The sequence below is a fragment of the Colobus angolensis genome, unplaced genomic scaffold (genome assembly GCF_000951035.1).
Source record: "Colobus angolensis palliatus isolate OR3802 unplaced genomic scaffold, Cang.pa_1.0 Scaffold556, whole genome shotgun sequence".
NCBI lineage: Eukaryota > Metazoa > Chordata > Mammalia > Primates > Cercopithecidae > Colobus > Colobus angolensis.
Window position 1 is genome coordinate 109,593 of NW_012119110.1, and position 22,953 is coordinate 132,545.

The window sequence follows — 22,953 nt, forward strand, 5'->3', positions numbered from 1 at the left end:
GGCCCAAAAGCTTTGTGTTTTTAAAGATATTAGACATGTTTCTTATTTTTAAAAAAAATCTTAATAATGTAGGAGAATAAGAGAAACGTTTTTCCAAAAAAGAGAAATCGTTGTGATTATTTTATCTTATTGGAATGTTGGATATTATAGTCTGCTTCATTAATCATCAAGCATGCTATGGATTTTCCATTTTTATAGGATCGGTATCTCAGTTAAGGTAATACTGGTAATTCTTATATTCTATTTGAAGATGAAAAATATAGGCCAAAATCATAGACCTTGCATAGAAGCTGGATAATGAAGACAGCTCCGGAGGAACACATAGATACACACACACAGACACACATGTACAAAGTGTACCCACATATATTTTTTAAAGTTTATTTTTTACAGTTTTAAAGTTTTTAAAGCAAAAGCCAGCCCCTCCCCTCTCCCAGAGTGAGTGGCCCTGCCCCTCTCTCTCCGAGTGGGTGGGGACAGCGGTTGCATGGGCAGCTTTAGCTTTGTGATGCCACGGGTCCCTCTGGACACACTGCTGCTTGACCACGCCTCGTTTCCCTCTCATCTTTCTCACTGACCAATGGGCTTGGAGCATTAAGGCCACGCCCCTATTCTGCGTTCTCCTGGGGCCCTGGTTACGCCTCTCTGGCTCAGTCACACAGCTGTCTGGTAGGTTACTGGAGGCATTCAGCAGTGCTTACTGGGATTTTGCTGATGTGGTCCCAACCCCGCCTCCCTCCCCACCCTGCGATGTCAGAAAAAACACGACAGGACAAATTGGCTGCAGCCAAGAAAAAGTTAAAACACACCAGGTCATGGCCCCCAACCCAGCCACAGATCCCCTCCGACAACAAGACCGTTGCCAGAGTCCATACCACTCCTGAGGCACACTGGACTGTGCCCCCCAACCCCTGAGCCTCTGGGCTCCCTCAACCAAAGTGTTGTCAGTCAGCCCCACCCCTTCAGCAAGCAGCCCAGTCCCTGCCCTTGCCAATCACCCCAGCATGACTTTGGGTGGGTGATTCCTGTGGCTTCCCGCTCCATACTCAGCCCTAACCTGCTGCCCCAAACTCGACCTCCCTGAGCTCTTTGGACTTGCGTCTCCCAAGACCTGGGTCCCCCAGCCCAAGGCCCCGCCCTCACCAGTTGTCCCTGGGTGACTTTGGGCTGGTGACTCCTGGGGCTCCCTACTGCAGACTCTGCCCTCCCCTCCTGCTGCCCCAAGCTCGACCTCCCTGGGCTTCTTGGGCTGGTGTCTCCAAGGACCTGGGTCCCAATCCTGTGTTTTCCTCCCCCATCCTGGAGTAGTAACTCGGGCATCGCACTAATGTGGTCCCCTCCCCTGGGAGGAGTGGAATCTAGTGATATCACAGTCCCCCTAGGAACTGTCATTACTGTTGCAAGACTGGCCTTTGATCTTATGCCCCAGTCCCTAAGTGTTCTCACCCCATTTCTGGTTCCTCTGGTCGCAGCATAGATTTCCAGCTGGAAGGAGAATGGGGATTATGGGACCTAGGAGCAGGAGGTTTCAGGCTGCCTTACTCCCTTAACGTAGACATTGACAGTGGGAAAAGCCTGCACTTCCCCTGTGAGCTCAAAACGTTGACAGTATCTCAGGGTGGCCATGGGAGAATGGGTTTGGTTTGGTTTTCTCCCAGGCTTCTACTTCCCAGAGAGACTTTAACATTTTTTTTCTGAGTTCTCCACAGTTCTGGGACCAGACCGCCCTTCAGTCAGTGGTCTCTGAAGTGAGATTTGCTCATCTTCTGTGGAACAGATCTTGGGAAACTGAACTTGACAGCTTGAATCTTCCTCATATCATCTCAACTTGGGGTACTTTGAGCGCCACAGGATAAATGTGGGAGATCTTTCTGAAGCATCCGTTTCCCTCAATTCTCTTAAGAAAGCAAAATCATTAATGTACTTAGGGATGACAGTCATATAGGTTTCTAAGAGAGTATACCAGACTTCTCTCTGAAATGAGACTTGGATTATCCTCTTTCTGATAAATTCCCAGATTTAACAAAGAAGCTGCCTTCTGCCATGAGGACACATTGATATAAAAGTTTGAGAGGTACTGGTGCACTTCTTCACACTACCAGACGTGTGAGGATGTATGACTCTAAATCACACAGAGTGCAGTTCCTGCCTACTTAATGTTTACTTTTCTCTCTCTGCCTCTGGTTTTGGTCCCTGGCATCTGCTGATTCATGGCAAAACCCCAGAGCTCAGAGTCAGAAGACTGAGTTTAAGTTCCATTATTGCCCCCCCCCCTTTTTAAGCCATCATATCTATTACTCTCAGTCACTAAGTGATTGTGACAGCACCTTGTACAGTTGTTGGTGGCATTAAATCAGATGGTGTGTAAGAGTATTTTGCAAAAACTGTAAAGGAGGATGTGGCTGTAGGGGCTGGTAGTTCTCATGAGTATTACTGCTCTTCTTTCCCACAGCTAAAAGAGTATCAGCAGAGGAACAGCCCTGGTGTTCTGACAGGAGCGAAGACAAAGAAGAAAAAAACTGGAAGTAGCCCTGAGACAACCACTTCTGGTAGTTGCCACTCACCTGAGGATGTGAGTCTTGGCTGACCAGGCTCCTGGGGACAGGGGGCCCAAGGGGCAGTAGAGGGTAATTGTTGAGATTGCTGGGTACTGGTAGAGAATTCTGGGTTTGAATCCTGCCTCTCCATCTGCTGGGCATCTGATTTATGGCAAATTGCTTGAGCTCTTTGGGCCTGTCTTTTCACATCTGTAAAATAGGGGTAGTATTGTTTGACTTCCATTTGTGAAGTTTAAATGAGATTCCTTATTATTGTTGTTTTTATGTTAATCCTTAGTACATGGCCTGCTGTAAACAGCCAGTATACTCAGGAAATGGTCATTGCTGTTTGATTTTCCTCATCCCCAGTCTCAAGGGGAAGCTGGGCCAATGAGTACAGCCACTTGCCATCAGGCTGTCCCTTTAGGGTCATGGAAGGGGGCCCAGTGTGTGGTGAGGACAGCCCCAGGCACTAGAAATAATAGAAGATCTAACTTGCCACCAGCTTGCTGGGTGACCACAGAAAAATCACTTCTTCCTGTGGGCCTCAGTTTCCTCCTCTGTAAGATGATATTGGAGAAGATCAGTGTCTTTCAAACTTTTTTTTAGCTACAGCCCCCTTAGTTCAAGTGAACCCTTACTCAGAAGTCTGTTTTTTTTTTTTTAATGGATGTGGAGGTCTGGAGCTCTACCAGATTCATCGCCCATGTCCTGGGCCTGAGGGAGGGGGTCCAGTGAGCATATTAAGAGCTGCATTGGTCAGGTGACTCCACTCTGTGACTGCATCGCTCAGGGGACTTTTCCATCTATTTGTTCCTGCCCCTGGCAAGGCAGCAGGTGGCCATTTGGAAAAATGGCATAGGCCATGGTTTTAATCTCCTCTGCTCCTCAGCAGAGGAACCCACATCTTCCTCCTACCCTTTCTTGCTTCTCTCTAAGCTACTTCTGTCTTTCTTCACTTGCCCTTGTTTTTCCCTTGTCACCTCCTGTAGATTCAGGACATTCTGAAGGTGCTAGTGTCCAGCCTTAACCATTCCAATGGAGTAGAACTCCGCCATTGAACAAGTGGAAGATGAGGCAGTGCCAGGACCCCTCTCTGGCTTGCTGTCTCCAGCTGTGCCAGGACCCCTCTCTGGCTTGCTGTCTCCAGCTGTGCATGCCCCTGAGGCTTCTCTGGTTTGCGGGATACTTTACCTCTGGCTTATTTTATGTTGCTGCCATTAACCTTCAGCCTGTTTATGGGAATAACGTACAGAGCAGGCATGTGGGATTTGGGGCTTTTTTCTTTTCTTTTTTTTTTTGAGACAGAGTCTCACTCTGTTACCCAGACTGGAGTGCAGTGGTGTGATCTCAGCTCACTACAACCTCTGCCTCCTGGGTTCAATGATTCTCTTGCCTTAGCCTTCTGAGTAGCTGGGATTACAGGCAACTACCACCACACCCGGCTAATCTTTGTATTTTTAATAGAGACAGAGTTTCACCATGTTGGCCAGGCTGGCCTTGAACTCCTGACCTCAAATGATCCACCTGCCTCAGCCTCCCAAAGTGCTGGGATTACATGTGTGAGCCACCGTGCCCGGCCCCTTGCTGTTTTTTACCTTCCTGATATCCATAACTGTTTCCCATGTAAGTTTCTGTTTTTCTTCTGAATTTGTCATCATTATTACTCCTGCATTATCTCTTATCCTGAAGGTCTCTGAGCAGAGCTCAGAGACCAAGTGCCTGTCCTGCCCTTACCCTGGGCCTAGGTGCAGTGACCCTGCAGGCCAGCCCTCCAACCTCCTCTCACAGCAGGGGCTGGGTGCCCCTTTACCAGCTGAGACAACCCCCACACACCCCAGCCCTAATGATTGTTCTCTCTACCTCTCCCTGCAATCCTCCTCCAGCTCATCCTCTCTGTATGCGCCTCAGAGCTGGTACCAAGAACTAGCAGTAGCCCTGGACTCAAACTCCACGACAGTCAATCACCTTAATGAAAACATAGAATCATTGGTAAGAGTCCAGTGGGGTACCCTGATTCCATGCTGCCAATCCTAGTCTTTAGTTTATCCATGGGGCCCTGAAGAAAGGGGCTGGGGGCCCCTGGTACCAAGGGCAAATGGGAAGCTGGAGCACCCAGGCCTCACCTGGAGGGACTCCAGAGCAAGGCGCATGTAGCATGGCTCTTCTGTCACTGCCTTCTTTGCCGACTCTCTGTTCTCCAGACACCTCTGCTCCAGTCCTTGCCACACACACCCTAGGGTTGTCACCTCTCAGGGAAGCACTAGCCTGACTGGTTGTCAGGGGCCCCGTATTTCTGCCCTGACTCAGTCCTGAATTTGCTCTTTTCAGAGCAAATTTGACAAGTCACCTCTCCTCCTTGGGCTCGTGTTTCTGGAGGAGGTAGAGCATCAAAGGTCTCTGTTAGCTCTGAGAGTCCGAGATTTAATGGCCCCTAGAATGGAAACCTCATGGCCAAGGGCTCCTGTCTGTCCTTTTCCATCCTATATTTGCCATGGAGAACCGTACCTGGCCCGTATGTGCTCAGTAAGTGTTTGTTGAATGAACGCACCTTTCTAAATAACAAGCTGGCAGAAGGGTGGGCTTTTCTCAGACTGTCTCTGGAGATTTATGTTACTGTCCTTTCGAGAGAATCCAGATTCAGACTTTGAGTTCTGTGGCTGTGGGCAAAAACTGACAGAGACCCAAATCATCTGTCCTTGGGAACTTGAGGAGAGTTGACCAGTTCGTGTTGCCATTGGGTCTGAGAACATTGCCTTTAAAATCCATTCCTGGCCCCTGCCTACCGCTTCCTGGTCTGGGGAATAGAGTTGAGGGGACCACCCTCAGTCACCTGAATTTGACTCTCCCCAGAGAAACAACAGAAGAAACAAGTGGAACATCAGCTGGCAGAAGTAACATGATTTCTTTGTTTGCTCACAACATGGCTGCTGGGTTTGAGGGACACTCAGATGTAGAGGCTCCAGTCTCATCTCACCCACTCCCAGCCTGGGGAAGAAGGCTCACCCCTCAGATTCCATCCCATCCCCATAGGGTCCCTGATAACTTAGTCCCATGAGTGGACCTGCCCTGGGGCATTGGTGACATTCTGGGGGCATGTCTCTTGCTGTGCTATCTCTGCTTCCCATGGTAAGAGCTCTGTCTTCCTCTTCCTATAGGAAAAGAAAGCAAACAATGAAATACACAAAGCACAAATGGAGCAGTTAGAGGTGAGTGGAGGGTGGGGAGTTTTCTCCTGTCCTTCGGAGAATGTTTCTTTCCTTCTCTTTCAGCACTTTCTTGACTTTTCTCCCAAATGTTCACTTCCAGACAATCAGCATCCTCATGTTGGAAAAGGCAGACTTGAAGACCACCCTTTACCATACTAAACGTGCTGCCAGACACTTCGAAGGTAGGAATCTGGGCACCCGGTCATCCTTCAACCTGGCACTTTGACAGGTCTTTAGGGGGAGTCCTTTTGGCCCCATCTCAACCTCTGTCATTACAGAAGAGTCCAAGGATCTGGCCAGCCACCTGCAATACTCCTTGCAGCGTACTCAAGAATTGGAGCGGGCTCTCTCTGCTGGGTCTACACAGCAGCAAGAAGAGGACAGGGTGAGTCCAACGAGCTGCCCCGTCACCTGGCAGCCTGGCTTCCCAGATGGAGGAGTGAGCCTAAAGCTCCCTTCTGCAGGATGCAGTGTCCTGCCCAGAAGGCAGCAGGATCATTTCAAGCTGCTTTTGTGTATGGTTGTTAGAGGCAGCCTGGCGCTGAGTCAGCTGCTGTGTGTGTGTTGGGGGCACTGTGGGCAATGAGCACTGGACGCAGAGCTCAGAGACCAAGTGCCTGTCCTGCCCTTACCTGGCTGTGGCCTTGGCCAAGTCTTAGCTGGGGTATTGGATACTTTTATTGTGAAGGTATAGAAGAGTACCTTTAGTATGTTATCATTTCTGTAGAGAGAAGAAAGTGTGTGTGTATGTGTGTGTGTGTGTGTGTGTACATACTATGATAATGTACATAAAACATGTCTGTAAGTGTTTGTAAAAAACTCAGGAGAGAGTAACAATGTGCCTGGGAGACACTTCCCTTCTGTACCTTCTGAGTTTTAGACTATGCGAATGTATCATCCTTTCAAAAAGCAAACAAAAGATAAATTTCCCCTTTCCTATGTGTGCCCCCACCCCCAGCAAGAAAAATGGGCTTAGAGAATCGGACAGACCTGTCCGATTTGGTGTTCAAATCCCAGCTCTATCTAAGTGATCTTAGGCAAGAACGTAACCTCGAATACTCCATGTCTTTCATCTACACAATAGAGGTTTTCCTAGTAACTGTCTCATATGGTGGTAGTGAGGATTCAATGGGATCGTTAGCATGGTACCTGGTGAACTCCGTAAAGGTTCAAACAGTGGTAGTAACAACAGTAGCAACAATGGCAATATTATCTGATCTCTCTGGGCCTCTTTGGCCAGCTGTAAATTGGATCTTTCTCTGTCCCTTCCAACTTTACTGAGTTCTTTTAAAAACCAGGCCATGGACTTGGAAATGCCTTGATCTTCACAGTCCTCAAGCCACAGTGAAGCAGTCCTCCAGCAGCAGTTACAGCAGTCCACAAAGGAGCAGGCGCTGCTGAACACACACGTGACACAGGTGAGGCTTTGCAGAGAAGGGATGTGGAAGGATGATGATCCCCACTGGCCAGGAGCAGGTGAGGACCAGTGACAGCCCTTCCTAACTTCTGTGCCCATCCTTGCAGATGACAGAGTCACTTAAACAAGGCCAGCTAGAGAGAGATGAATATGCTCGATATGTAACAGGAGAGAGGGCCCGGTGGCAGGAGAGGATGTGGAAAATGTCGGTGGAGGTGAGACCTGACCCTTCAGCCCCCACCTTAGATAGGTCACTGGATCTTTCTGGACATCTGTAAAATGGGACTAGTACAGCCAGAGGTGGTCATGGGTCTGGGCTTTGTGGAGGTGGGGGCAGAGAGGGAGATGGTAGCTTGTCCAGCCACCAGCCCCTCTCTCCAGGGCCCTTCCCCTCTGTGCTTTGGACAGGCTCGCACATTGAAGGAGGAGAAGCGTGACATACATCAGATACAGGAGCTGGAGAGGAGCTTGTCTGAACTCAAACCCCAGATGGGTAAAATGGGGCTGGTGTGACATGGGAGCAGGACTGGCATCAGAGGACTGTGGGGGTGGCTGAGAATGCCCCAGGGAGGTGGGTGGATGGAAGGGCTTTGAGGCAGAGGGAAAGAGGTCTGTGCCAGGAGACGGCAAGTTTTGTCATCTCCATGAGCCTCAGGGTCCCCATCAGCAAAGAGGGAAGAGTGCCCATTGTCAACCACCCACAGTGCTCTCTATCTGAAAGTGGCTTGGAAATTGGCTACCATCAGGTGCAAGGAATCATTAGTAGTGAGGCCAAGTTTGGGAAGCTTGAGAGGAGCTGTGCATCAAGAGGAGGGTTTTATTTTTTCTTTTTGGGTAGGGGGGCGGTGGTTGGGGAATCCAGAGGCCCTTATTGTCTGCTTCCTTTCTCAGCTGAGCCCCTGTCCCCAGCACCCCCAGCAGGGGCTTCTGAGGTGAAGCAGCTACAAGATGAGGCCAGGCACCTGAGGAAGGAGGTGGAAAGTCTGGAGGGAAAGCTGCAATCCCAGGTGGAAAACAGTCAGGCCTTGAGTCTCCCGAGCAAGGAACAAAAGGAGAGCTTTCCGGATCAGGAGGAGAGGCTCTGAGAGCAGGACTAGAGGAGGCTGCGGGAGCAGGAGAGGGTGCTGGAGCAGGAGGAGCAGAGGCTGCGGGAGCAGGAGAGACTGTGTGAGCCAAAGGAGAGGCTTCGGAAGCAGCAGGAGAGGCTGCGAAAGGAGGAGGAGAGGCTGCGAAAGCAGGAGGAGAGGCTGTGGGATCAGGAGGAGAGGCTGCGAAAGCAGGAGGAGAGGCTCGAGCTCTCCCAGAACCACACGCTTGACAAGCAGCTGGCCGAGCCACATTGCAGCTTCGAGGATCTGGTGGGTTGCCCTACCTGTGGAGCCTGCCCTCATCCCTAACCCTCCAGGCCTTTGTTTCCCCACCTGTAAAATGGGGCAGTGTAGCCCTTACATGACATGATACTTCTAAAGGCACCTGTGAGCCAGAGCTCATCAGGCCCTGCTCTGATGGCTGTTGGGGAGAGGGGATGATTTTTCCAACCTGCCTCCACCCTTCCCGGTGACATGGGAGGCAGACACCAAGTTCTGGGGTCTCTAGCTGCAGTGGGTGGCCACTGATTGCTTCTCTTTGTCCAGAACAACGAGAACAAGAGTGCACTGCAGTTGGAGCAGCAAGTAAAGGAGCTGCAGGAGAAGCTGAGCGAGGTGAAGGAGACAGTAACCTCCGCCCCATCCATGAAGGGCTGGGAGGTGGGCACCAGCCTCTGAGGAGGGGAGGTGCCAGGCCAAAGGCAGCTCCAACTGGGGGGTAGGTGACCCCAGCACCCTCCAGGCTAGCCCTTTGACTGTTTTTTGCTTCCTGCCCTCTGACTTTTAGAGGTGGGTAGCACTGGGCTCCTCCCAGGTCTGGACATCATCATCCCAGCTAGAGGCATGGATTCCCCCAATCATAGGGGAAGAGACAGTGGTATGAGAGGCTCCAAAGTGTAATCCCAGCACTTTGGGAGGTCAGGAGTTTGAGACCAGCCTGGCCAACAGGGCAAAACCTCATCTCTACTAAAATTACAACAACAACAAAAAATTAGCCAGGCATGATGGCACATGCCTGTAATCCCAGCTACTCAGGAGACTGAGGCATGAGAATCTCTTGAGCCCGGGAGGTGGAGGTTGCAGTGAGCTGGCATGGCACTCTGTCTCAAAACAAAAAAGCCTCCTTAGATTCAAACTGGATTCCGGCCTCCGTTCCACTGGTCACCATTCAACTACTTTTCATCTCTTAAATCTCTTTGTTTCTTTAACTTCAAAAGGAAGTTAGCATTTTCCTTACGGAGGTACTGAGGATTAAATGAGAGAATACATGGAAACATTAGGCATGTAGCACACTTAGCAGATGGTGGTTGGCTCCCTCTGCTTTTCCACCAGTCTGTGGCCTACAGTTTAAATGGTGGGAAGAAGGAGATGAGATTTGAGGCTGGGGGAAGAGGTATGGGGTTCTTGGCAAGGGAGGCAGTCTCTTAGGCCTGGAGCAAAGGGCCAGGGGCCTGGGCAGGTGACAGAGCCCCACAGTGCCCTTGCTACTCTATTAATGGGCCCAGACTCTGGAAGCCAGCCACCATGTGCCCTCATGCCCAGGGTCTTCCTGCAGGTGGAGCTGAAGAGCCAAAAGTCTGAGTCGGCAGCAGAAGTGAGACTAGTACCTGCAGCAGTACCTGGCCAGCTATCAGCAGCTGACCTCTGAGAAGGAGGTGCTGCACAGGCAGTTATTGCTGCAGACCCAGCTCATGGACTGGCTGCAGCAGTAGGAAGCTCAGGGCAAAGTGGTGGCTGAGATGGCCTACCACAAGTTGCAGGAGACCCAGGGGAGGGAGTTGCAGAGGATGGAGCCCTGAGGGGGATGACCTGGCAACCTCCATGCCTTCTGAGTCTGTTTTCTGTCCCCTTAGGAGCACCTAGAAACTGCCAACCATCAGAACCAACAGCTAGAGACCCAGCTGAGCGTCATGGCTCTCCCTGGAGAAGGTACAGGAGACCACTCAGAGGAAGAGGAGAGAGCCCCAGGAGGAAGGGACTGTTAGCAGCATAGGATTGAGGAGTTGGAAGAGAACTTTAGAATAGCTGGTCGTTGTGCCAATCAGGTGTTTGCACTAAGTTTGGCATCAATATGGTAAACTTCTGGGAGCAGGGGGCTACCAGGTTGCCTAAGGACGAGTGAATTGGCCCAGATCAGAAAGGGAGCAGGTCAGAACTCCTGCACCAACCGGTAGTGGGACTGTCCCTGGACAATATAGCAAGATCTTGGTTCTTAAAAGGGAAAATTAAGAACAGCAGTTCATTCCCCTCTGGGGAGGGGCTGGCTCAGGGTTACACAGTGAGGGTGGGGACAGAGATGGGCCCACAGTACTTCCCTTGTTGGGTTGTCTGAGGACCCCTCTGGCCACCTCCCCACAGGAGATGGAGGAGGACATCTGGACAGTGAGGAAGAGGAGGCACCTCGGCCCATGCCGAGTATCCCACAGGACTAGGAGAGCTGGGAGGCCACGGTGAGCCTGACTTTCCCCGCCTCCCCTTTGCCACCTTCCTCTGTGGTCCCTCCCAGACTCCCTTATGCTCTTGGTTTCCCTGCCTTCTAATTTCTCTGGACCCTCATCCCTTCTGGGAGCCAGTGGTCAGACACCATTTCACCTGTGACCAACAGGCGCACTCTCTGAGGCCCCAAGGGAAGGGGCTGCACTTCACCTCCCTGCCCCATTTGTTCTGTGTATGCCCCTATAAGAATACTCACCTCTTGCCTTCAAGTGGCATTTTTCAACTCCCCTGGAGCCAGTGCCCAGGAGGAGCAGGCACGGCCATGTGGGCAGCAGAAGGTGCAAAGGCTGTGCTGCCCACACCTGGTTTACCTGATGGCCTCGGCCTGGAAGGAGCCAGAGGCAGAGGCCCCAGCCCCAGGGACTCAGGGTGAGTTTGTGTGCGGGGAGAGTTACTGGGCCCTGAAGGAAGCCATGGAGAAGGTGAAGGTGAGTGAGACCTGGCATGGGCCAAAAAATGTGGGGGCGGGACAGGACAGGTCACTCTCAAGATATGACCCCATTATTTTGGCTCCAGAGCGGCTTTGTGGACCTCCCGAAGGAGAAGGCGGACGGGAAGGAGCAGGTGGAAAAACTAGATCTTGGATTCATCCAGCTCTCTGAAGCAACAGACGGCATGAGTGAGCGGGAGACCAGGGCACGGCAAGGGGAGCTGCAGGGCCACTGGAGGGGCCCCAGCATCTGAGCCCTGTCCTCTTGCAGGAGAGTACATCACAGTATATGAGAGCCAAGGGGCAGTGCCAAACATGTGGCACCAGGATATGGAGGATGTCATTAGGCTGGCCCAGAATGAGGAGGAGATGAAGGTAGGGAGTGCACCACCTCTATGGGGGTAGGGTTGGGCATGGGTGCTGGTGCTGCCTCCGGCTCCGGTGTGGCAGCTGAGCACCCCTCCATTCAGGCGAATACGCTGGAACTGCAGAAGCTGGTGTTGCCACTTGTGGGTGACCATGAGGGGCATGGCAAATTCTTCACCCCTCCCCAGAACCTTGCTGATGAGCCCGCTCCAGGGGCTCCAGCCCCCGAGGAACTTGGGGCTGCTGGTGAGCAGGGTGGTGAGTAGAGCCCTCAGGCGGGGTGGGCAGGCAGGAGCAGGGGAGGCTGGCCCTGCACTGAGATCCCTGCCACCCTCTCTCTGAAGATTTTTATGAGGTGAGCCTGGACAACAGCATGGAGCCCGCACCAGGAGAGGCCAGGAAGGGTTCTCCCCATGACAACCCCACCACACAGCAGATCATGCACCTGCTTCCTGTAATGCAGGACACCCAGGAGCACCCAGGCTTGGCCAGCAAACCCTGCATGCCATTCTTTTACCAGGCATCCGAGGACAGGGAGATAAACATCATCATCGTCTAAGAGCTGGTCAAGAAATTGAAAAACAACAACAACAAAAAGTTATGGCATTAATCTCATACACAATTCATTTACTTCATTTGAATGTTAGAGCCACTCATGTTTATTTGTGTTTCTAATTTACAGTTTAAATTTATTTGTAAAAAAGTAAGGGAGAGTGGATCTTTTCCTGATGTTCACTCTGGCATCCTTTAGCATTTTTGGTTTTAATTGATAATTGTAGGTCATTAGCTCACATATTGAGTTTGCCCTTACCTGGTGGGAGTTCAAACACACAGAGACCCACTATTTGCACAAAATTATTCTTGCTGGTTTGGAATAGGCTGCCATGGTTTTTAAAATGTTTTTGCAGCATGTATGTTCATTATGGAATTCAGATAAAATTTGCTTATGTTCTGATATTATGTTTGATCGAATCCTAATCACAGTGAGCTCTTCATTAGCTCAATATGTGGTTTGCCCTCAAGTGCACACTGTTTATTACTTTGTAATATGCCACTGTGAGTAGTGACGTTTACAGTTGTTTAAAGACTGAGAACTGGAAACAGCCTTTCCTCTATTTTCTGTGTGTTGGGGATGGGTGTAATAACATTTGGGGGAGCTTTTTAAATCTCACAGAAGAGGAAAGTGGCCTGCTCTGGCAGGTGTGTGCAGGATACAGTGTGTTTCCTTCATTCTGGTGCCAGGAATGAGCGCGGTACTATGGTAGTTCCTTTAGGATTTGTATGTGCTCTGGGCTCATGAAGATATTGCATCATGAGCTGTGGCCTTTGTACTCTTTCTCAATGACCTAAAGAGGGATTATTTCTGAGGAAGGAAAGGCTCCCATCATTGACTGTGGATGGGAAAAACCTTTTCTAGCTTAGCGCATTTATATCTCCAATACATTTTAAAATCAGAGTCCATGTTACCTATTTCAATCACATGACTACAGGTCCCATCACACAAAAGGGCACTGGTTGGCATTCTTCTTTATGTATTTAGTAAAGATCATAAGAAATCCTTTCAGAGTTTAAATGTCCCTGGAACAGGCATACAGGCTCTAGTCAAGAATGAATTCGAGTGAAGGAAAGCTGTGTGACACCTGGCATTCTTCTATGTTCATGGAGCTTTTTTGAGGCTAGAATATTGATTTTACCATCTAGACCTCTCTGGCTAATACCTTTTCTTCAACCACATAGGTTACTCTCACATAGGAATTTACTTCTTTTCCTTGAATGGAAAACACTTAAAAAATAACAACCGTTATTATAAACCAATATATGTGAGAGTACTTAGTTGAAACAAAAAGAAGTTTTAGTAGACAGTATTCTACTACATTTGAAAATCAAGGAGATGTTTATGGAACTTAAAATGTGTACAAACTGCAGTGCAATCTACTGTTTGTGAATGTCAGAGTATTTTGAGGAAAAATGTCTGTACAATTACAGAGTTATATTTCCTCACAAAGTTCTTTATGAAGAGTGAAATATGTTTTTATACCTCTCAGTTTCAGTTAGAGGCATATTTTTTGCCATACTTATGTTCATGTGCCTGTACATGATGAATGAATTATTTCAGTCATACATTGCCTAAATAATAACTTTATGATGCTTGGGAAAGAACAGCTAAAACTTCATGAAGTTCTAATGTCTCTGTTCCAAAATACGTCACATTATTAGAATGTAGGGATACATTATTAGAATATATGCGCACTCCCTGCGGTGGGCATTTCTCATTACTAGACCATCTTCATTTTTAGCATTTGGCATCCTCATGATACTTTTATAAATACTTTTTTATATGATACTTTTATAAATACTTTTATAATGATACTTTTATAAATACTTTTATAAATATGACATTAATAGGAGAGCAGTAATACAATTTTACAGATGGAATAACAGATTTACCTGCATTCACTGATAGAGTGCAAATACTGGGTGCTTGTGACTTCAGCTGACTCTTCCAAACTGAATTTATCAGTTTATTAGATAAATCCAATTTCAGAATGATAAAGAAAAACTGTTAGACCAAATAATGTGGTTAATTAACAGTGGTACGATTTCTTGCCTGAGGGTTTAAAATAGACTTAAGGTCCTGTTCTTACCTTCTGTTTTGTGAACTTGCTGCTTTTGCATTATTTGAGTTCACTTGAAAGACAGTTACTTTAAGTCCATTTTAAACCCTCGGGCTAGAAATCATACCACTTGTTAATTAGCCACATTATTTGGTCTAATAGTTTTTCTTTATCATTCTGAAACTGGGTTTACCTAATACATTGATAAATTATTTTGAAGGAATTTTTATAGTTCCAGTCACTTCACTTTTACCCTGACACATATAAATGACTAGCAATGACCTTCAGATCGCGTTTAGCATCTGTAACCAATCTGACAATGTGTTCCTCAGGGACCTATGGATTAAGTCACGTACTGGCATATTTAAGCTGAATATCAGTCTGGAAAATAAATGTACTATATTAATTGAAATACCACTCTTTGTGTAGATATTTTGTCATATGTTTAAGACAAAGCTAAAAAGAATGGAAATCATATCACAATAACTTAAGTCTTTCTTCAAAGTGCACGCAGTCTTTCGCAATACCTCATTCAGCAAGTATTTGTTCTCTTCTTCATTCAGTATAAGGCAGCTTTCAATTTGCTTAGAAGGCAACATTAGAAGGTTAGAGTTCATCAGAAATACAGAATTTTAAAATGTGAGTTCAATTGAATAAACTTTAATTTCTGTAGTAAGTAAAGAATCAAAATACCTGTTAAAAGATCGCAATATATAATAATTATTTTTAAAGTATCTGACTAAACCTGATAGATTTTCTGGAAATGAAAAAAATCAGTTCTAAAACCAAAGCTGATTTTTAGAAAATGTGAAAATGTAAATCAGCCCTATCCATAATAGTTTCTCCAAAACTTTATCTTACAGAGTTACTTTAAAATAATATAACTATTCAAAAATGCAACTGCTATGTTAATGTTTTGAAGTAAGTTAAAACATTTTAAAATATGAATACTGTAGTTTAAAACAAAGAAACTGGGGAAAGAAAAAGTAGAGAAAGAAATAAAGTCCAAAGCTTTATTTGCCAAGTTTTCTTAGAATGACTTTTACCAATTTATGAATTCTTATTAACAGAATCTATAATGGAAATACTGAAAGGCTTTTGTCTAAAGTGGCATTATTGACTGCTATCGTGATATACTGTAATGTAATAAATTATGAAATTGTTGCAAAGTGTTGTTTTTGCCTTAAAATTTTGTGTGTCTTGAAAACTATAGTATTAAAGGTATTGAGACTGTGCAAATGCTGAGCACACTTGGCATGAGATCATCGGGTTTTTTTTTTTTATACAAAATTGTAACTATGCAAGTGTATTAAAAGAACACAAACTGAAAAGAAGTTATGAGAATTTAAAAAAACTGTGGGGTAAAAAGTTATGAGATAAAAAATGATGTGGAGAAGTTGTGGCAAAAAAAAAGTAGAAAAAAGTTTTATGAAAAATTTTTTTAAAAAGTTACGAAAAACAAGTTATGGGATTTCAAAAAACATCATGGGATAAAAATAAAAATAAATAAAAGCAGGCCCCTGTCAGCACAAGCCTGGAGAAGTGGGTCTGGAGTCTTCACCCCCACCATGTACCAACCAGCCCTTCCCAGTTACCCCTTTAACATTAGGGTAGCAAGACAAGACCCCTGTCTAATGGAGGGAGACAAACAGACCCTTTCCCACCCTGACCAGGGCTGAGTCCTTGAATTTCTAGATGATGATGATTGTTTTTTAAGAGCCAGAGGCTGGTGGAGCTGGTTTGTTTGGAGGTGGTCTGATGGCCTCTCTACTCTCACCAAAGGAACTTTTCCCTCAAGGGGGCTCCCATATTCTTATTCACAGAGGCAGCTGAGGCAGGACAATGGGGCTAACTGTGGACCAGGCGTGGGCACAGGCCGCTGGGGCGGCCCCCCTTCCCCAGTGTACATACAGTATCTGTGTAACATTTTGTATATTCCTGGGGTAGGGCCACCCCCTGTATCATGGAGGTTGGAGCTGGCATATGAGGAGGAGGTTCTAAGCATTTGTGGCTGGGAAACTTATTTATTGCTAGCATAGTACAGAGGAAGGAGGCAGGGATGGGGTTGTGGGTGATGCGACTCCTGTTTATTTCGCTTTTCATTTTGGAATAAATGGATTTAGCCATACTGCTCGGCCTGCTGTGTTCCCGTTTCCCTCACTGGGTCCTGCAGTTTGTCCCACAGAACGAGGAGCCCCAGAGTGTCTGAGCATGTCCAGCTGGGCTGTTGGGGACCTTCCAGGCCTGTTACCTGTATGCTGCCTGGTGACACCTGGTGGATTTCACGGGACTGCCATGTCACCTATGGGGCACAGTCTGGCCCTGACAGCCAACAGGCTCAGGAGCCTGATCTAGCAGTGGCTGGGAAGACAGATTCCAGCACCCAAGGCCACTGATCTTCCTTTCTGTCCCCTTGCCTCCCTCTCCTGTCTGCACCTGGTAGCCTGTTGTGTCTCTCCCTCCAGAGTGCTGGCTACCCCGCAGGCTCTTCCAGGCTGAGTTCATGGCCCTGCCCGCTAATGGCCAGAGTCAGCTTCACAGGATAAGAGTCACCTAAGCTCCAGGGGCTTTCCAGGAAGTGTCCCTTGGAAAGGCTGTAGCCTTTTCACTGCTCCCAACAGCACCCTAGAAATGGCTGGCCTTTTCCCTCCCCTGAGCTGCACAGAGAACACAGCCAGCAGAGGGCCACATTCCCCGTCATCCAGAAACAGGTTTGATTCTCAGCTGATGGACAGCAGGACTGGTAGAGACTGTCAGGCCACACGGCTGCCTGCACAGCACCCCCATGCTTGGTGGAGGGTGGGAGGGATGGCGGGGGCTGGCTGTCCACAGGCTGGGCATGACAGGGAGGCTCACTGGAGGTGGCGCACTTTGGAGGGGCGATGTCAGGGTACAGCTTTCTCTTGTTTGGCTACAAGACTTCAAAAGGACAGCACGGGGACTGATTCCTAGTGCTAGAAGCGAGGTGATCAGCCACATGTGTGTGTGTATATATATGTATATTACTATTTATAGCTATTTATAGAACAGGGCAGGGGCATACCACAGCGGGGGCACAAGTTTTCAGCAATGGTCACACCTGAAAGTGTCAGCTCACCACTACAACAGACTAAGTCACAGATGAAGGCTTTGGGACTGGGGATCCACTGTCAAGTCACAGGACACCCGCACAGGTAGGCTTGGAAAGGGAGGCCTCCGAGAAGAGAGGATCTGTTTAGAGGTCAAAGTGGGGCCTGGGGCTCTTAGGACGGGATGGACTTGCCTGACCTGTTCAGCGGGCAGTTGGAAAGAAAGCAGAGAGAAAATGGGTTGAAGAAAAGCCAGAGCTGGTGAGGCAAGCACAAAGCAGTGGTGTGCGGCAGCAGCTGTGGGAGGGCTGGAGAGGGAAGGGCTCAGGTTGCGGATGTGGCAAGGTTCCTGGAACACAGGGACTGGAAGGGAAAGGGGAGGAAGATAGAGGGAGAAGCCGAAGCTTCATAGGCAGTGCCTGGGGGCTGTTGCAGCCGTCTCCACTCCACCCCACACACGCTGGCCTCTCCCACAGCACCCAGGCAGTGCACCCATAGTTCAGACCAATGCTCAGCCCTCTTGAGTTTCTCCCTTCTCTGGTCACCCTGTCTTTCAACCCACGGCCCTGGGCCATCTCTTCCTTGGGGAGCCCCACCCAACAGCCACCAGGCTTGATAGAGAAGGAGTGCTGCTTGGACCAAAATGGTGAAGCTGTAAGAGATGGATGACTGGAGTGAGCGCCAGAGGCCCCTCTGTGTGGTCAGAAAGCCCAGGATCCTCTGAGGGGACCCTGGGGAAGGCAGGGAGGGCAGGCAGCCGGATGCCACTGGCCATAGACTTATAAGTCTAAGAGGGGAGCCTCAACTGGTTGGTGGGGGGCTGCAGGTTGCATAGGTGAGGCTGGGTCCTTCCTGCTGGGAAAAGCAGAAGAGTGAGAGTCCATGGCAGGAAAGGCAGGTGAGTTCACTAGGCGGAGCTCAGCTGGGCCAGCAGGCACTGTGGTCCCCTTGGCTGAACAGCACAGGTGACCTCTAGGAGCAACAGGCCAAGGTGCGTGAGCCCGCTGGCCAGTGGTAGTGCTTCAGAGGGGCCAGGGACCCTGCCTTTGGTCACACGCTGGCAGCTATTATGGTACCTGGGAGAGAGGGAAGGGGGCTGTGTGTCCCTGCCTGGCCTGTGGAGTGTGTTGTGGGATGACCGTGTGCATGGGACTCTCACCTAGATCGCCACTGGAGTGCCGACAGATAGAGGAGGTAGGACCCTGACAATCACCCCTGCTCTGCAGTGGATTCGGCTCTCGGCACTCCCAGGGAGGCTGGTAGCTGGATACCCTGCCCAGGCAGCTTGACTCAGACTGCACGAGAAGTACGGCATGCCCAGGATGATGTTCCTAGGCTCAGTGTGTGGGTCAGGAGCAAGTCAACAGGCCCTGCTCCCCACCCCTTGGAAGGGACTGCCACCCTTCTGACTTAGTTCTGACTAAGGCCTGGGAAGCCATGACCCAGAGCATGGGTCCCCAGGGTCTCTTTGGGCCAGCTGGGCTGCTGCAGACAGATAGGAAGCACATCTGATGCTCCTCCAACCTCAGGCAGCGCAGCGGGACTGGGACTCACGGTAGCTTGCCTAGCGACTTGCTTTCCTGCGTGAACTCTGGCAGGCTGCCCCCTCCATGCAAAGTCACAGCTGCGGCCTGCTTGGGGCCCTCTCCCTCTTCTACCTGCTTAGGGTGACCTGGAAGTTGGAGGTGGGCAGTCAGAGCCTAGGAATTGACTGTGTCATCAAGGCATGTGCCCTTGGGCCAGTTACTTCCTCTCAGAGCCTTGGGCTCCTCCTCTGAGGATGGGGTGTGTTGGTGTGAAATGAGGTGAGCATGTTGAGTTGGGGAGCGGCAGGACACACACCTGCAGGCAGCCACCCTGGCCACATTCCCTCCCTCCCAAGTCCTGGGACAGATGCTCATTGCCAAGGGGTTCAGCCTCTGATACTGTTTCTTGGTCTCAGTCCCTAAGGAGTAATTTTTTTTTTTTCGTTTCTTTTCTTTTCTTTCTTTCTTTTTTTTTTTGAGATGCAGTCTCCCTCTGTCGCCCAGGCTGGAGTGCAAAGGTGGCAATCTCAGCTTACTGCAACCTCCGCCCCCGGAATCAAGCGATTCTCCTTCCTCAGCCTCCCAAGTAGCTGGGATTACAGGTGCCCACCACCGCACCTGGCTAATTTTTGTATTTTTAGTAGAGATGGAGTTTCTCCCCATTGGCCAGGCTGGTTTGAAACTCCTGACCTCAGGTGATCTGCCTGCCTCAGGCTCCCAAAGCGCTGGGATTACAGGCATGAGCTACTGCACCCAGCCAGGAGTGATTTTCAGTGGTGTCCACTCCGTCCCCAGCATACACCCAGCCCTGAGTGGCAGTGGCTGCCACCTGCAGGCTCCAGGGCCACACTCCTCTTTCATCCAGGGATGTCATATGCTGGAGAACAGAATGTGAGAGGTGACCCCTGTAGGCTGCAGGGTGACCTCTCGGAACCTTAGTGTCCCCACCTGGAGAAGGGGTGTAACACCTTCCAAGGGGAGGGCTGAGGAGGAAATTGTCAACGGCTGAATCCAAGGCTCACAGACAGAGGGCAGGGTTGGATCCAGGGCTGGGCCTGGGCCTGGGCCTGGGAGGACAGTGTTTGCCCCTTCCCCAGCCTCCCGCCCCTGGCCAGGACAGGACCCTTTTCAAAGCACCTTCATGCCCCCTCTGTTCCCTGCTGTGGGCACCACTGTCTGGCTCCATGGGACTAGAATTTATGGGAGGGGAAGGGGCTGTGGGTAGGCAGGTGCCAGGTGCTGGACCATCGATCAGCATGGTAGGAATCTGTTGCTGGGGCTGGTGGTGGGAAAGGGGCCACCCCGAGGCAGTGGCAATTAGCCCAGCCCTATCTCTGGGCAAGAGATGAAGGGACACGTGGGGACAAGTAGGGCACAGCTAGCCAGCCTGCTCTTCCCCTCTCTGCCCACTTTTTGCAGAAGATTCAACAGATAGAATAGACAGGGCCAAGGAGGTGCCCGTGGGGGCCCCACTCCAGTACTCCAGGGGGCAGTCCCTGCAAGTGACAAGGTGGGCCCAATCCCTGTGTAATAGGTCTCTGAGGACCACAGAATGGGGCCCCAGGGGAGGCTGGGAGCCTGAGCTGGAGGCAGGTAGCAAGACAGGGCCAAGCTGTGCCCCTGCCCAGAAGACCTTCCTGCCCCCAGAACCCCATCCTCTGCAGACAGGCCTCTTTGGGCAGCAGCCGCCCAGCTTCCAAGGACCAGATACCATGCTGTCATGGACTCGATTGCTGCTCTGCCCCCTGCAGATCTGCTCCAGAGGAACAGGTGAAAAGCCACGCCTGCCGAGGTGCTGCTGCAGTGGAGTTTTGGGCAGAGGGGTTGGGGGAAGAGTTTCTGACTTTTAAGATTTGCCAAATCCAAGATGAAGTCACACTGTGATAGATGCTCAGTTATGTAAAATAATAATAAAGGTTACACAAACTGTTAGAATGAAAAATACTTTTTTTTTTTGGAGGGAGAGGAGGTTCCCCAGCCTGCCGCTGGGTAGGGAGAGGGTTAGCACCATTAGGGCGCAGGGGGCGGGAGCTCCTCCACAGCCTGTCGTGGGCACTGAGGTCTGTTGCTCGGTCTGTGCATCCTGGCAACATCAGCAGTGGGTGGTGACCCACTGATGGCCTCAGGAGGGGGCACCATGGCTGGGCAGAGAGCATGAGCGGCAGCACTGGTACGGATGGTGGGCAGCTGGCAGCCATCCAGTAGGCGCAGCATCTTGCAGAAGCCAAAAGACAGGGGGTCCCGCTCACAGTCTGGAGTCAGGGGACAGAGGGGCATCAGAACCAGTGGTTTACAGTACCCAGAACCTGGCTCCCCACCCTAACCACCTTAAGGAGGCTCCAGCAGCTCCCCACCAAGCAGAGAGCCCCGGTTTTTGGAGCGGCTCCCGAAGCAGAGTTGCAGGGCTCCAACTGTTGCTGTCTCTCTCCCACCTACTCATGGCCAACCCCAGGACATGAGAATGGGCACTGCTGGGCTGAGGTTTCTGGAGGAAAGGTCCTGAGACCCCACCCTGACCCCCTCACATGCCCGTGAAAGGGCCTGCCCAGGGCGATGCCCTGCCACCCCATCTGCATCCTTGCTCATCCCTGGTGTTCCCCAACAGATCCTGGTACAGAACTGCGGTCCTGGGGCCTCCTGCCAGCCTGCAGCGGCCTCTGCTCCCAACTTCCCCCATGGCCCCCTGCCCCAGTGTATCTGTCCTGCCAGGCCTCTGTGACCACCTCCAGCCACGGGGGCTGTACTCAGCCTCGGGTTCTGGGTCACAGGGTCCCATCTCCCAGACCAGCCTCCCACTTCTCAGGTGGGCCACAAAGCCTAAAGAGAGCGGGCCTTACAGGCTGTCAGCGGAAACCAGGGACTGAGCCCAGGCCCACTGGGGAGGGAGGCCGGCTACAGGCTGTGCTCGTCAGGGCTGAGGCTTGGCTGGGCCCTCCTGCCCCAGGTTATCAGAGCTATTCGGAGAAGTGGCTTGTTTCCAGCCTCCTGGCCTTGCTCCTGATGCCACTGCCACTGCTGACAGCCCCCAGCTGCTGCCGGGGCCCTGCTTACTCCAGCAGACCTCCCTGGGGAGGAGGAGCAGGAGGGCAGCAGACATCCCCCAGGCCCAGCAGAGGGCACGAGGCAGCAGGCAGGCTCCTCCACCACCAAAGCTCCAGGCAGAGCTCCAAAGCGCACATTTGCAGGCTTGCATCTTGGTCCCCTAGGGTGACTTCAGACAAGCTGCTTCACCTCTTGGGCTTGGCTCCCTCCTCTGTCAACCCCACCTCCACAGCAAACGGATGTGGCCACACTGTGTCACTGCAGCGACCACACACTCTGGAGTTTCCCGGCTTTCCACATGTCCCACCAACTGTCCCACAGACCAGCAGGACATCCTGGGAATTCTGGGTCTCAAAGTCCAAGACACCTTCCCAGCCACCCCTCCACTGTTCACTGGTGGCAGAAAACTCCTCACTTAGGACAGCTTCTAGTTCAGCCACCTAACCAGCCCCCGTAGCCCACTCCCTATAGCCCACTCACACCCACCCCGGGAGACCTTGCAAGCCCAGAGCCTCCTGGGCCATCTGTCCTTGGTTCTAGGCCCCCAGGGGCCTCAGTTCCTGTTCTCTGCCCCATCTGGTCCTCACCCCCGGGGATCATAACCACCCCACCACCCTAGCCCTGAAGGTGAGAGACATGGTGCCAGCACCCAGCTTAGGAGACACAGAGGAGTGCTCTGAGATGCTGGCTGGGTGCATGCTGAGGGCAGGCAGGACAGGGTGGGTGTGCTGCCTGAGGTAATGGAGTTTGAGGCAGGAAGGCCACCCTTGCCAGAGGCACGGTAGCCAGGCATGGCAGGGGCCACTCTGAGCCCGAATGAGGGCTGCCCAGGAGCCAGCACAGGTAGAGAAATCTGCGTTGGACAAGGGGAGAAGGCAGACCGGGGAGATTGCAGGGGGCCCCGAATGCCAGCTTGACCTTGCAATTGGGGATGACAGTGGCTTTGGGGGAGGGGAAAAAGCCGCCTTCCCTCAGTATCATCTGGATGCCCACGCAGTGCTGGGCCCTTCATGCCCAGACCTCATTTATGCAAGGATGAGGCTTGGCGGCCCCTTTATTCAGCACATGAAGGCCCTGAGAGGGAAATGGAGCCCAAAGCCACTCAGCTGGTGAGGGGAGCCTAGGTGAGACTCCAGGGCCACCCTGTTTCCTGCCATCA

The 22,953-nt window shown here is 50.7% G+C and overlaps 1 protein-coding gene and 1 pseudogene across 2 annotated transcripts in view; one reads left to right on the forward strand and one right to left on the reverse strand.

The window, feature by feature from the left end:
- The first annotated feature begins 714 nt into the window (after positions 1-714).
- LOC105525741 lies at positions 715-12,286 on the forward strand (annotated as a pseudogene). The gene is made up of 19 exons (XR_001003971.1): positions 715-797; position 867; positions 2,453-2,572; positions 4,449-4,529; positions 5,393-5,431; positions 5,696-5,746; positions 5,847-5,928; positions 6,025-6,131; positions 7,078-7,164; positions 7,271-7,378; positions 7,572-7,656; positions 8,055-8,521; positions 8,798-8,866; positions 10,105-10,180; positions 10,610-10,701; positions 11,264-11,366; positions 11,449-11,552; positions 11,648-11,801; positions 11,888-12,286. The product of XR_001003971.1 is annotated as a putative golgin subfamily A member 6C (transcript).
- A 3,991-nt stretch (positions 12,287-16,277) lies between these two features.
- The window catches only part of LOC105525744 (A disintegrin and metalloproteinase with thrombospondin motifs 7-like), a 29,794-nt gene continuing 23,118 nt past the window's right edge, over positions 16,278-22,953 (reverse strand). Inside the window, 6 exon segments of the mRNA XM_011961485.1 lie at positions 16,278-16,460; positions 17,426-17,589; positions 18,791-18,898; positions 20,163-20,248; positions 20,867-20,924; positions 20,927-21,004. Coding sequence (XP_011816875.1) covers positions 16,278-16,460; positions 17,426-17,589; positions 18,791-18,898; positions 20,163-20,248; positions 20,867-20,924; positions 20,927-21,004 — 677 coding nt within the window.